Source organism: Hemiscyllium ocellatum, chromosome 26 (genome assembly GCF_020745735.1).
Source record: "Hemiscyllium ocellatum isolate sHemOce1 chromosome 26, sHemOce1.pat.X.cur, whole genome shotgun sequence".
NCBI classification, from domain to species: Eukaryota; Metazoa; Chordata; class Chondrichthyes; order Orectolobiformes; family Hemiscylliidae; genus Hemiscyllium; species Hemiscyllium ocellatum.
This window is the reverse complement of record NC_083426.1, coordinates 24,714,752-24,728,918: the sequence shown is the minus strand read 5'-3', so window position 1 is coordinate 24,728,918 and position 14,167 is coordinate 24,714,752. Positions and strand designations below refer to the sequence as shown.

Sequence of the window (14,167 nt, the reverse complement as noted above, 5' to 3'; positions counted from 1 at the left end):
AAAGTACAGTTAACATTTCTGCAATATAGCGCTATTCAAATTTGCATTGTTTTCAAACACTGGTTCATTTTCCATGAGCAAACAACATACTTTGGTGCATTCAAGGCAAGCCATCGGCAAGTAATTGCAGCTTGTGTGCTTTTCTCTCAAGGCAGAATGAATTTAAATTAAATTCTACTTGATATGCAAAAGGGACATAATTAAAACCAAGTGCATTGAACAGATTTCAAAGTATAGTCTTGTTCATCAGTCACAGAGTGAAAGGGAAAAAAAACACCTGTGAGAACTGATAATAGGTACTTTGGGAAGGTATGAACAGAAAACAAAGGAGACAGAAAGCATTGTTCTGTTTGAGGACCAGAAATGTGAGACTAAAACTAATATCTTAACTGAAATAAAGGCAATTACATGGATATGAAGATGGAGTTGGTTGAAGTGGAGCAAGGATTTAAGGTAATACAGCAGAGAAGCACCAGTACTGATGTTCCACAAATTAACCACAACCTAACCTGATGAAGGAACAGTGCTCCGAAAGCTCATGCTTCCAAATAAACTTGTTGGGCTATAACCTGGTATTATGTGATTTTTAAACCACCAGACTAGATGTTGATATAATGGTCATGAGTGAGCTCCACATCTCAGAGCAAGACAGCTCAACAGAACATATTGCTGGCTATATCTTCCTTGCATTGCTAGAGCCATGAGTCGAATGTAGTGCTAGAAAAGCAGAGCAGGTCAGGCAGCATCTGAGGAGCAGGGAAATCAATGTTTCAGGCAAAGCCCTTCATCAGGAAACATGCCCAGTGTAGACTCTCATATAGACTACCATTTATTTGCTGAAAGCTGAGATTTCACTTCAAGCCTATACACAGGAACTGCCATAGAGACAACCCATCAAAGAAATTTCAAGTCAGAAATCTGCTAAGTTTTCTCGGAGACATAGATATCAAGAGTGGCCTCACTGTTGATTCCACTCCAGGAGAACTCTGGGAACACATTCAAGCTGCAGTATAGAGTACTACGAACAAGGTCACTGTATTATGCACCAAGAAGTACAGGGGATTGTTTGATTAAAATAACAATGAACCTTCCAGCTCAGCGAGCAAACCTACATCCAGAACCTCAACCTGAGCTACAAATCTTTTCAAAACTCAATAACAAAGAAATCCAAAAAGGCCAGTTCAACACACTCACCTGGCTCAGCCAAGTGGAAAATCCAATAGTACTGCATGTAGCACTCGTCAGCATCCAAAATATTTGGTGGATAACACTTCTGGAAAAACTCACCAGAATGCTGGCAAAGGTGACACTGGGGAAGTTGGTGGCGTATTGGTAATGCTAATGGGCTAGTAATTCAGAGACCCAGGATAATTATCTGAGGATGTGGGTTGAACTTCCACCATGACAATAAGTGGACTTTAAATTCAGTAACTCGCTAGTCAGTTGTGACCATGACAGTTATTATTGATCATTGTAAGAATCCATCTGGTTCACCAAGTCTCTTAAAGAGAAAAATCTGCTGTCCTTACTTGGTCTGCCTACATGTGACTCCAGATCCACAACCATGTATTATCTTTAAACGGACCTCTGACGTGCTGCAGCAAATCACTCTATTCAGAGCAATTCAAGATGGGCAACAATTGCTGGTCTTGCTGATGATGCTGATATTCTGTGGAAGAATAAAGAAGTAAGCTTCAATGAAGTACTAAAATCTGCCTTCTAGGCTCAACATAGAGTTCAACAATTTTAGGGCTGGAGTACCTTCTCCCTTGTTCTTACCTCAACCTCCAGACAACAGGCCTTGTCATCACATAGGCTGCAACCACAGTCAACCCATTATCAGCCATTAATGGTTCCCATTAGCAACTATTCATTTTCCCAGGCTGAACTTTACTTATTCCTTTGTCTGCTTAACTCTTTCTCTCTCTTTCTCTCTCTCTCTCTCTCTCTCTCTCTCTCTCGCTGGGCTCCATTTCCACCTTCATTTACTCCTTTCCCCCTCACCCACCCCTTCTGCAGTATAGATACCCACCTTCTCCCAGCTACAATCAGTTTTAAAGAATAAACTGACAATAAACTGACAAAAGGCATAAAAACAAATAGCAAGAGGTTCCACAGGCACATAAAAACAAAGAGTGGCTAAAGTAAGTGATGGACTTGTGGTGGACATACCTTGGATATCAATAACAAAACAAGCTTTCTGCTCTGAGTTTTATCATGGCAAATGATTACCTGGAGAGCTAAGAACATGTTCCACACTGAGACTGCATGAAAAAATGCAATGTTTCCAATTCCTCATGTGAACCTTGTACCAAGAATGCTCAAACATGTACCAAGAAGAATCTGCAAAAAAGATGTCAGACTGCCTGGCATCTCCAACGGGACCAATAGACAATAGGTGCAGGAATAGGCCATTCAGCCCTTTGAGCCTGCACCGCCATTCAATATGATCATGGCTGATCATTCCTAATTAGTATCCTCTTCCTGCCAGGTGGAGGCCAAGCACAAACAGCAGAAGGAGTATACAAAAAAAAACAAGCATCACATCCAACCAACAACCCCCCCCCCCCCCACCTCCCCACCACCACCCCCATGTGGCTGGGCATGTGCAGACCTGTCACTGGACCGTTTACTTAACTCAAAACACAACCCGAATCTTGAAGAAAGCCATCCTTGGTCTTGATGCACAGAAGGAGATTTGAAGGGAGTCTCCAGATTTGTCAAGGAAGCTGAAATGTAATCTTTTTCTTTGTGGTTGGCTGTGATGCATCCACTTATCATGGGGCTTTCATTGTTAGGGTTCCTGATGAGTGTTGATTAACCATGTTTCAAATTATTGACTCTTGTTGCCAATCCACCAGCTGCTCGTGTCATGGTGTGAAGAGGTCAGGGATGGTATGCTGTTACAGGATGTGAAGCATTGATATCCTGCATATGACTCCAGCAATGATGCAGGAGAAGACGGACACAGATAATTTGTGGGTTGTGGTGACAGGTGAAGTGTGGCTCTAAATGCATTTGGTAGCAAATTGTCCTCAGTTGGTTGAAACTGACATGAGACCTGAGTCTTCTGAGAGACTGGTATTCTGAAATGTCCAGGATGCTCATCTTCTTAGTGCAACATGTTGCGGGGATCTCCTCTTGCAAATTGCAACTCTTTTTATTCTAAACTCATCTCTCTAATGTGGAAAGCCAGGTCTTTAAGGACTAGATTATTGCTTGTTCTCTTAGCTGTGTTCCTATTGCTGGTAATCTTTTGCTGTTCTACCTGATACCATTCTGAGATGCAAAGAAAAGCAGCATTAGCAGCATCCATGCTGATGTGCTATAAGCTCCAAAAATCAGATGTATCAAATTCCAAATCGTAGAAAGTCCCCTTTCAACTTGAGAACAAAGAACTTTCAGAAAATTCAGCAGGAAAGCAGCTGTGAGGTTTTGATATTTATTAGAATATTTGCCTATTATTTCTTCAGCTCCTTTAATTGTCACTATGAAAGAAAGCCCATATTGCTTTCACTGGTGAGTTCCTGGAAATCTGGGAAAGGTGTGCACTAGAATCCTTAGCCCCAGGTTAATGCTGCAATTAACGTATTGAAATTGACAACCTTAGTTTTCCGGAGGTGGATACTTGCTGGCAGTTGAATCTTGCAGTTACCTTCTGATAGTGGCATGTTGGTGTCATATTTTCAATGCGGCATTGATTTCTTTACTTTTTAACTTGAATACCAACTTCCAAAGTAACATGTGCCTCAACATGTTTTGATCAATGCAGAACAGAGATTGAATGTATTTGCTGATTATAGGCTGTTTATAATTACTTCCTTTTCATCACCAATGGTTTCTGCTTGCATATATTAATGGAATTAATTTAGAAAATGCCTCAGGATAAAAAAAAATGTTTTCACTGTGCAGAAAATATTTATGAGGAGGTGAATGGCAGCTTGCCCATGAATTTAAAGCTGTTAAAAGTCAGAGATGATCTAATAATATCAACAATGTTGTGCAGATTATGAATGCTGTTAGAACGCAAGGATATTGTCACAGTCCTGTAGTCATTGCCTGCATTTATGACATATTCAACAGATCCACAAATATAAATTGCTTAGGCTGCCATAAACATTTGTTTTGCCCCATTATTCAATATATGCAGCCTGGAAGCATAATCTCTGGGTCTGCACAGATCCAGCTATACCTTTAAATTAGTCTGTTGTTACAATTCTAATTAAAATAAATGCAGACATTATAGAATGCAGTCTTCTTCTTAGCATTCAGTAGATCTAAAGAAAGGGAAATGTCTCAATTTGGGGCAGGAATCTATGCATTATTTTTAGAAAGGATATTCTTAGAAAATTTTATGATCTCCAAGTCAATAACTGGGACATTACCTATTCTATGCACTTGCCTATATATGATCTTTATAAATTAAATGTTATGTAAAATTAACTACAAATTGTAGGACACATAGTAGAACTGGAGCACAATTTGTGCTGACAATTAACTTGAAGTGCTATTGATTTTCTTTTTGCGATAAAACATTATACCAAGGCACAGCATGGCTTCTGAGATCAGTTGCACTCTTCCTAAAATCAGAAGGGCAGGAAGTTCTTCTGGTGTTACACTGAACCTTCAGTTATTGTCACTGAAACAGAGTAAACAACTACTTAACTCATTGTTTTTGATACTTTGGTATGAGCAAATTGTATTATAATTTCCAAATATAAACTGACAACAATTTGTCATGAGGTGGCACAGAGGTTAGCACTGCTGCTTCACAGCACCAGGGAGTCAGGTTTGATCAGACGCAAAGGAAATATTTTAATAATTTCCTTTAAAATAGAGTCAAAAAGCATGGAATCAGACCCTTCAGTCCAACTAGTCCATGCTGACCATTATTCCAAATGAAATGAGTCTGACTTGCCTGCATTTGGTCCATATTACCTCCAAACCTTTCGTATTCATGTACTTATCCAAATGTCTTTTAAATGTTGTAATGCATGTACATCCTTTGACAGTTCATTCAACAAATGAACCATCCTGTTTAAAAAAAAGTTTCCCCTCATATCCTTTATAAAACTTACTCCTCTCACCTTAAAAATATGCCCCCTTGTTTTGAACTCCCCCATCTTAGGGAAAGGTTCTTTGCTTTTCACCTCTCCCAACGCAACAAGGCAGAACGCCCCTGGTCCTCACCTTCCACCCCACCAACCTCCGCACACAATGCTTCATCCACCGCCACTTCCGCCATTTCCAAACAGACCCCACTACCAGAGATATATTTCCTTCCCCACCCCTATCAGCGTTCCGAAAAGGCCATTCCCTCTGCGACTGCCTCGTCTGGACCACACCCGCCACCAGCCCACGCCTCACTCCTGGCACCTTTCCCTGCCAGTGCAGGAAGTGCAAAACCTGTGCCCACACCACTCCCCTCACCTCCATCCAAGGCTCCAAATCATCCTTCCACATATGTGAGAAATTCACCTGCACCTCTACCAATGTCATCTACTGCATGCTTTGCACCCGGTGTGGTCTCCTCTACATAGGAGAGACAGGATGCCTTCTTGTGGATCGTTTCAGAGAACATCTCTGGGACACCTGCATCCACAAACCCCATCATCCAGTGGCTGAACGCTTCAAATTCCTCTCCCACTCTGTCAAGGACATGCAGGTCCTGGGCCTCCTCCACTGCCAAAGTATTTCCACCCAACGCCTAGAGGAGGAATGCCTCATATTCCCTGCAACTGCACGGGATAAATGTGGATTTCAACAGCTTCCTCATTTCCCCTCCACCCACATTATCCCAGTCCCAAGCCTCCAACTTAGCACCCCTCTCCGGACCTGTCCATCACTCCCGCCTATGACCTATCACCTTCTCCTTCACTTTCATCCATGTATTACTTTCCCAGCTACCTCCCCCAGCTCCACCCACCTCCCATTTATCTCTCAGTCCTGACCCTTAAACCTCATTCCTGATGATTCCCCTGCTCCTCGGATGCTGCCTGACCAGACGTGCGTTTCCAGCACCACTCTCTCGACTGGGACTCTCTTCACTGGAGCATAGAAGGTTGAGGGGTGATCTTATCAAGGTTTATAAAATCACGAAGGGTTCAAGGATGGTGTTGCGTGAAGTGGAGGAGATGCGCTGGAGGGTATCATCAATCACATGCATGAAAGAATTGCCCCTTAGATCTCTTTTAAATCTTTCCCCTCTCACCCTGAACCTTACCATCTAGTTCTGGACTCCCCTGCCCCAGGACAAAGAACTTGTCTATTAATCCTATCCATACCCCTCATGATATTATAAATCTCTGTAAGGTCATCCCTCAGCCTCCGATGCTCCAGGGAAAATAGCCCCAGCCTTTTCAGCCTCTCCCTATAGTTCAAATCCTCCAATCCTGGCAACAACCTTGTCAATCTTTTCTGAACCTTTTCAAGTTTCACAACACCCATCCTAAATCTGAAGAGATTATTTGGAGAGGAAGAGAATAAGGCATAGGGTCATCTTCATTGCTTCAGCCATTGTAACTCCCCCATTTAGGCTACAGCAGGCATATCTCTCTGGATTCAAATAAATTTCTGCTATCTTCATTTGTGCACAATCATTTCTGATTAGAGAGGGATGAATATCAGTGAATTGTTTGAAGGGTTTTTGGTTATATGTTTGAGTAGGAGAAAGTGAGGACTGCAGATGTTGGAGATCAGAGTCGAGAGTAGGGTGCTGGAAAATCTCAGCAGGTCAGGCAGCATCTGAGGAGCACGAGAGTCGGCTGGCAAGATCTGAAAAGTGGGTGTAAGGTGTGTGATCGTGCTAAGTGCATGAAGGTGAGATGAAACATGAGGTTGATATGTATATGCTCAGACAGACAAGATAGCGATGTGGTGATTTTGGCTGGTAAGTCATTCCTTGGTGAAATATTACATTTGACAATGAATTTACTATGCTTGGCCACTCTTGTGAGGTCACTGAACTTCTTATGACACTGCGTCCAGATCCTTGGGCCCAAGGCATTGACCTCCATGACAACCTGTTTCTATAACTTTCTCAGTATTTGTTTGGAGGCTTCCTCAAGTCTCTTGCAGGGATGGCATGGCACTGCTTGCTTCCAGATGCTCCATCCAAAATTCCAGAGCAGCATCAAAAGCTTGGATGTGCATTCTACCTTTGTCAGCTATTCTTCTTTTCTTTCTCATGTCAGATCCAGATCAGACAGGATTCCCAGCACCTGGTCTAGTCACAATGCACCATTCCTTTAAGCAATACAGCTTTAGGTGGTATTTGCAAGTATTGATTTTACATTCCAAGTTGTTCCATGCTGCAAATCAACAGCACTGTTGCATGAGAGATAATTCAAATGAGCAGGCAGCATGAAGATAGATGTATGTTCACTGCGTTACATTAAAGATGGGCAGCTTAATCACAACATTTGATCCCTGTACATTTTTTATTTACTCTGCTGTTGTACATCAACCTACCTTTCCAGAAATATGAAGAAGCATTTTCTCCAACAGATGATACACTTTAATCATTTTATTGCTGAGGCTGATCTCCACCCATATCAGTATTACACTTGAGGACCAAAATAAGGAAAATCACAGAGCAGCATCTAACATGTAAAGGTAAGAGTTGCCATAGTCCCAGAGGAGAGAGACAGTTGGCCAGTTTTGGTTTAAACTGAGTGTCGCCACATCTTGGGCAAGGATGAGAAGGGGGGACCTTCTGTGGTAATTGTGTAGGAATTGAAGCTGCTCTGTTGATGTCACTCTGCAAAGCAAACCAGCTATCCAGCTAACTGAGCTAACCAATCCCCATCAAACATCCTATGTAACAAGGGAATCTTTCTATTACAAACATTGTTTCATAAACAACTTGATAGGAGCATTCATTAATCACAAATCAAGGAGCTGAAATACTAACTTGTTTTGAACTGAATGCTGCATGTATAGGCTTACCTATTTATTGTAACATTGCTCAAGTACACACATTTCAGAATGACAAGCTATGAAATTATTTCAACTTTGTCAGCCATCTGAGAGTTTGGGCTTGTAACTAGAATCCTGAGAATAATGGAGAAATATAAATAAAACTGGGGAAAAGAAAGCCAAAGAGGTAAACTTTAATTCCTCAGCCAATGCATCACGTCAATTTTTTCCCATTGTATTAATCGGACAGAAGTTAATTATTTTCTGTATGACTCCGCATCTCGACTGGCAAAAAAATATGAAATGTCTGAAAGTTCCACAGGGAGAAAAAAAAAGATTGTTACACTTTTTTTATTAGTTTAATATCTGACCTAAATTGAAAACATTTCCTGTAAAGTGATATTTTCTGGTGCTGTTTCTTTCTAGGTATGATGTTGATTCAAAAAGCCCAGATTTATCAAAACATGTAAGTAATCTGATCCTCTCCACTTTTACATTATGTTCTATTATTTAATTTTGATTTAAACTAAGTGCTAGCTAACTTATTCTGATTCTCCCAACTGTAGTGAATTGAGAACATTTTGTCATAGTATATTGCAAATGACTAGCATAACAACACTTTAATTATGAGGAAAGGTAATGTACATTAGATTGTAGTTCTTTGAATATAAGAGCATGAAGTGTAATCTGATTGAAAGTCAGGACATTGGTAAAAAGTTTCAATGGAGAAGATAACGAGGAACTATCCTCCTCATTCAGTGAGTCCAGAATAAATGGGCACAATCTTATTATTAGAGCTAGACCATATAGGAATGAAATCATATAAACAACAAAGAGTATGTGAAATTCTCAAGCCAAAGCGACTGTGGATACTGATTCACTTTAAATTTTCAGGATTAAAATACAGAATTTTTCATTTGCTAAGAATATCAAGAGATGATATGCAAGTAAATAGAGTTGATACATAGACCATGCAATTGTAGAATCCTACTGTGGGGAAAGAGGCCATTTGGCCCATCGAGTCGGCACTGACCCTCCAAAGAACATTCCAATCAGACCCAGGCCCTGCTGTGTCCCTCTAACCCCACATTTACCATAGCTCACCCACCGAGCCCATACATCCCTGGATGCTACACGATAGTTTAGCATAGTCAATCCACCTAACCTGCACATCTCTGGATTGGACATCAGCCAAAATCTAAATGAATCCTCAAAAAGTTATGAAGGTTGAATGGCTGACTCACATTTCTAGAAGAAGCAAAAAAGCTCAACAGAATGCTGGAAGTCTGAAACAAATGCAGAATGCTGGAGAAACTCAACAGGTCTGGTAGTATCTGTGGTGAGAGCAACAGTTACTGTTTTGGATTCAGTATGGCTCTTCTTCAAAACTGAGTTTTGTCAGCATTCTCTGTGTTTGTTTTAGCTGAATGTCTATCTGATTAACTATTAGAATACAAATAGGGCAGAACATGAGCAGGCCCTTCAACTAACCATGTCTGTGCTGACCATGATGGAGACATAAAATCTTCAGATGCTGGAATCCAAAATAGACATAGAGGAGGCTGAAAGAACACAGCAGGTCAGGCACCATCAGGAGGCAGAGAGGGATCCTGAAGAAGGGTTACACCCGACACGTCGACTTCTCCAACTTCAGGATGCTGCCTGGTCTGCTGTGTTCTTCCAGCCTCCTGCCTGTCTATTTTGTGCTAACCATGATGCCATTCTAAGCTAATCTTTGTCTAATCTGCATGTGGTCCATATCTCTCTATTCTCTGCCTGTTCATGTATCTGTCTAAACACTTCTTAATATTTGCTAACATGTCTGCTTCTATCAACTCCTCTGGCAGTATGTTTCATGCACCTACCACTCTTTATAAAAAAGAACTTGCCTCACACATCGCCTGCAAACTTATCCCCTCTCACCTTAAGCCTATGGCCCCTACTATTAACATTTTCATCCTGGGAGAAAATCTCCAACTGTCCACCTTGCCCATGCCTCTCATAATTTTATATACATCTACCAGGTCACCCCATCACCTCCAATATTCTCGCAAAAACAGTTGACGTTTGTCCAATCACTTCTTGTAACTCATGCACTCCAATCCAGGCAACATCCAGCAAACTCTTTTTCACCCTCTCCAAAGCCTCCACATCCTTCTTAAATACCAGAACTGTGCACAATATTCCAAATGTGGCCAAACTAAATTCTTGTACAACTGCAATGTGACTTGCCAACGTTTATTCTCAGTGCTCTGACTGATGAAGGCAAGCATGTCCTATGCTTTCTTCCATACCTTATCCATTTGTGTTGACACTTTCAAGAAGCTATGGATTTGCACCCCAAGATCCTTCTATATATCAATACTCCTGAGGATCCTGCCATTTATTGTATGATTTCCTCTTCCACTTGACCTCCTAAACAAATCTCACCTCTCACTTGTCCAGATAAAATTCCATCTGCCATTTCTCTGCCCAACTTTCCAACCGATATACATCTTGCTGCATCCTTTGACAATCTTACTCACTACCCACAATTCCACCAATCTTTATGTTGTCTGCAAACTTACTAATCAGACCACCTACATTTTCATCCCATTGATTTATATACATTCCAACAGAGGTCCCAGCACTGATCCTTGTGGAATAGCACTGGTCAAAGCCCTCCAGTCAGAAAAACATCCTTCCTCAAACAACTCTGTCTTCTATGACCACGTCAGTTTTGAATTCAGCTACCAACTCACCATAGATCCTGTGTGCCTTAATCTTCTGGACTAGCTTACCAGGAGGAACCTTTTCAAATGCTTTTGTAGAGTCTACGTAGACCACATTCACTGCCCTACCCTCATCAACCATCTCCTTCCTTAAAAATCTCAATCAAACTTGAGAGACAAGACTTTCTCTGCATAAAGCCATGCAGACTATCCCTAATAAATCCATTCTTTTCCAAATGCAAGTAAATCCTGTCTCTAAGAATTTTCTTTAATAATTTCCCTACCATTGATATAAGGCTCACAGGCCTATAATTTCCTAGATTATTCTTACTGTCCTTCTTAAACAAAAAAAAAACAGCATTGGTTATTCTCCACTCTTCTGGGACCTTGCCTGTGGCTAAAGAGGAGACAAAGATTTCTGTCAAAGCTGCAGCAATGTCCTCTCTTGCCTCCCTCAGCATCCTGGGATAGATCACAGCAGGCCCTGGGGACTTACCTACTTTACTGTTTTCAAGTCAACCAACACCAACCCCTTCCTAATATTGATAAACCCCTCCATAATGTTAATATTAGCCATGTCCTTCTCCTTGGTGATTACTGTTGTAAAATACTCATTGAGGACCTCACCTACTTTCTTTGGCTCCATATGTAAATTTTCTCCTTTGTCTTGGAGTAGACTTACTCTTTCCAGATCTACCCTCTTGTTTCTAATATACAGATAAAATGCCTTGGGATTCTACATAATCTTACTTGCCAAAGACATTTTGTGGTTTCCTTGAGTCCTCCTAATTCCATTTCAGTTCTCTCCTACTCACTTTGTATTCTTCAAGGGCCTTGTCTGATTTCACTTTTCTAAACCTTATATATATATATATATATATGATAAATATATATGTGTTGTGGTTCTGTTCGCTGAGCTGGGAATTTGTGTTGCAGACATTTCGTCCCCTGTGTAGGTGACATCCTCAGTGCTTGGGAGCCTCCTGTGAAGTTTCCACTGGCACTTATAGTGGTTTGTCTCTGCCGCTTCCAGTTGTCAGTTCCAGCTGTCTGCTTCAGTGGCCGATATATTGGGTCCAGGTCGATGTGTTTGTTGATAGAATCTGTGGATGAGTGCCATGCCTCTAGAAATTCCCTGGCTGTTCTCTATTTGGCTTGTCCTATAATAATAATGTTGTTCCAGTCGAACTCATGTTGCTTGTCATCTGAGTGTGTGGCTACTAAGGATAGCTGGTCGTGTCGTTTCGCGGCTAGTTGGTGTTCATGGATACGGATCGTTAGCTGTCTTCCTGTTTGTCCTATGTAGTGTTGTGTGCAGTCCTTGCACGGGATTTTGTACACTACGTTGGTTTTGCTCCTGCTTGGTATTGGGTCCTTTATCCTGGTGAGTTGTTGTCTGAGAGTGGTTGTTGGTTTGTGTGCTTATATAAGTCTTAGTGGTCATAGTAGTCTGGCTGTCAGTTCAGAAATGTTCTTGATGTATGGTAACGTGGCTAGTCCTTTGAGTTGTGACATGTCCTCATCCGTTGTCTTTCCCCTCAGGCATCTGTTGATGAAATTGCAGGGGTATACGTTTTTGGCGAATACATTGTATAGGTGTTCTTCTTCCTCTTTTTGCAGTTCTGGTGTACTGCAGTGTGCTGTGGCCCTTTTGAACGGTGTCTTGATGCAACTTGTTTATTGTGTCTTGGGGTGGTTGTTTTTGTAATTCAGGATGCAGAAGCGCATACAATAAACATCACAGAAACGCTTCACAGGAGGCTCCCAAGCACTGAGGATGTCACCTAGACAGGGGACGAAACGTCTGCAACCCAAATTCCCAGCTCGGCGAACAGAACCACAACAACGAGCACCCGAGCTACAAATCTTCTCACAAACTTTGAACCACACACACACATATATATATGTATATATATGTACTTCCTTTTTCCTTTTGAGTAAACTTTTAATAGCTCTTCTCATTCAAGGTTCCAGAATCTTGCCATCCTCATCTTTCATTCTAGCAGCAACATGCTTGTTCTCAACCCTGATCAACTGGCTTTTTTTAAAAGACATCCACATGTCAGATGTGGATTTACCCTCAACCAACCTCCCCCATTGTAATTTATCCAGTTCGTGCCTTATTATGTTGAAATTAACTTTCCCCAGTTTAGTACTTCCACCTGAGGACCAGTCTTACCCTTATCCATAATCATTTAAACATTTACAGAGTTATGGTCACTGTTTCCAAAAATGCCCCTCCACTAAAATTTAGCTTTGCTTTGCTCTTCTCTTTAACCATCTTTGTGTTCAACAGATTTTTATTTTATCTTGAAATTTAAACAAAATCATGTCATTACTTTCACGAGATGGGCAGTATTTGTTTATGTATTTCATTCAATGCACTGTTAATAATTATGATATTTGACTTGAGTTTAAATGCATGTTAACATTTCAATAAACATGTCAATATATTGGTGAGGAATTGACATCAAGGAGTTAATATTGTCCTCCTCCTACATTTCTACATGGCAGTTTAGATTTGATTTTAGCATTTATTTTCTTTTTTCACGGAAACGCCTGAACAAAGTAAAGGAGACAATGACCAATCATAATGGGTCTGCAAATCTGTTTCCTCTGCCTTTGCATGTGGATTCTAATATTTTCCAGCTGTCCAGAAGGGAAAATTGGTACTATAATGTATAACCAAGAACCTGTGCACACAGTTGAAGGCAAGGATTGGAAAGCTTTTGCAGTTTTTATGTCAAACAATGAGTGTTATTTTCAAGCTATTTCTAAATTGTAGATCTATCAAAACAAAATGTTCATTTTCTAGTCTGTTCTTGAATATTGAGAATGGAGCATATACACAAAGGAACTGTCATGGATATTTACTGTGCCAGTGAATTAAAGACTTTAATTTTATAAATTGGTTGATAATTACAGTTAGTATTTTAATGGCTCTTATCTTACCAATGCATTCTAATTGACACAATAGCTACAACATAATGGTCCAGATCTTCCAGTCTTCAGTTAGTTGGAAACCAGGCATATGAGAAGAAAGATGGCTTTGGGACCTTTGGCAGTCTGGATGCCCCAACTTGGAGAGAATTGCTCATGAATTCTGAAATTCTGACAAGAAATCCCCTTCTGTCCAGGACCATCTGAAAGCTTCTCTTGGTTACAATTGAAGATTTCAGACAGTCCTGACTTATTTGAGTAGCTACTTGGAAAATGTTAGATTGAAAATTCCTCCTGAAATGGTTGAATACCTAGCTTACCTGCCTCTCCCTACCACAATGCTCCCCTCTCCCCCATACCTCTCCACCTGACTGTCTCTCTTGCCTTTGCCAACCCCATAACCCACCTGAATGTGCAGCTTCAGTTTGCAGAAGGTAGAAGCAGAGAAGCAATCTGAAAATGACTGCTGTTCCTGGAAAGCTTTGGGCCATTATTATGGACATATTTCAACTTCCAACTTACTGACAATTGTATTAAGATTAAAGACGTTGTTGAAATAATGGTGCTTATCAAGAAGTTCCACCCCTATATGCATTAAT

The 14,167-nt window shown here is 40.8% G+C and overlaps 1 protein-coding gene across 1 annotated transcript in view; it reads left to right on the top strand.

Moving 5' to 3' along the window:
- LOC132828184 (copine-8-like) overlaps positions 1-14,167 on the top strand; it is a 593,006-nt gene that overhangs the window by 117,568 nt on the left and 461,271 nt on the right. The window contains exon 5 of the mRNA XM_060845121.1: positions 8,344-8,383. Coding sequence (XP_060701104.1) covers positions 8,344-8,383 — 40 coding nt within the window. The remainder of the gene's footprint in view (positions 1-8,343; positions 8,384-14,167) is intronic.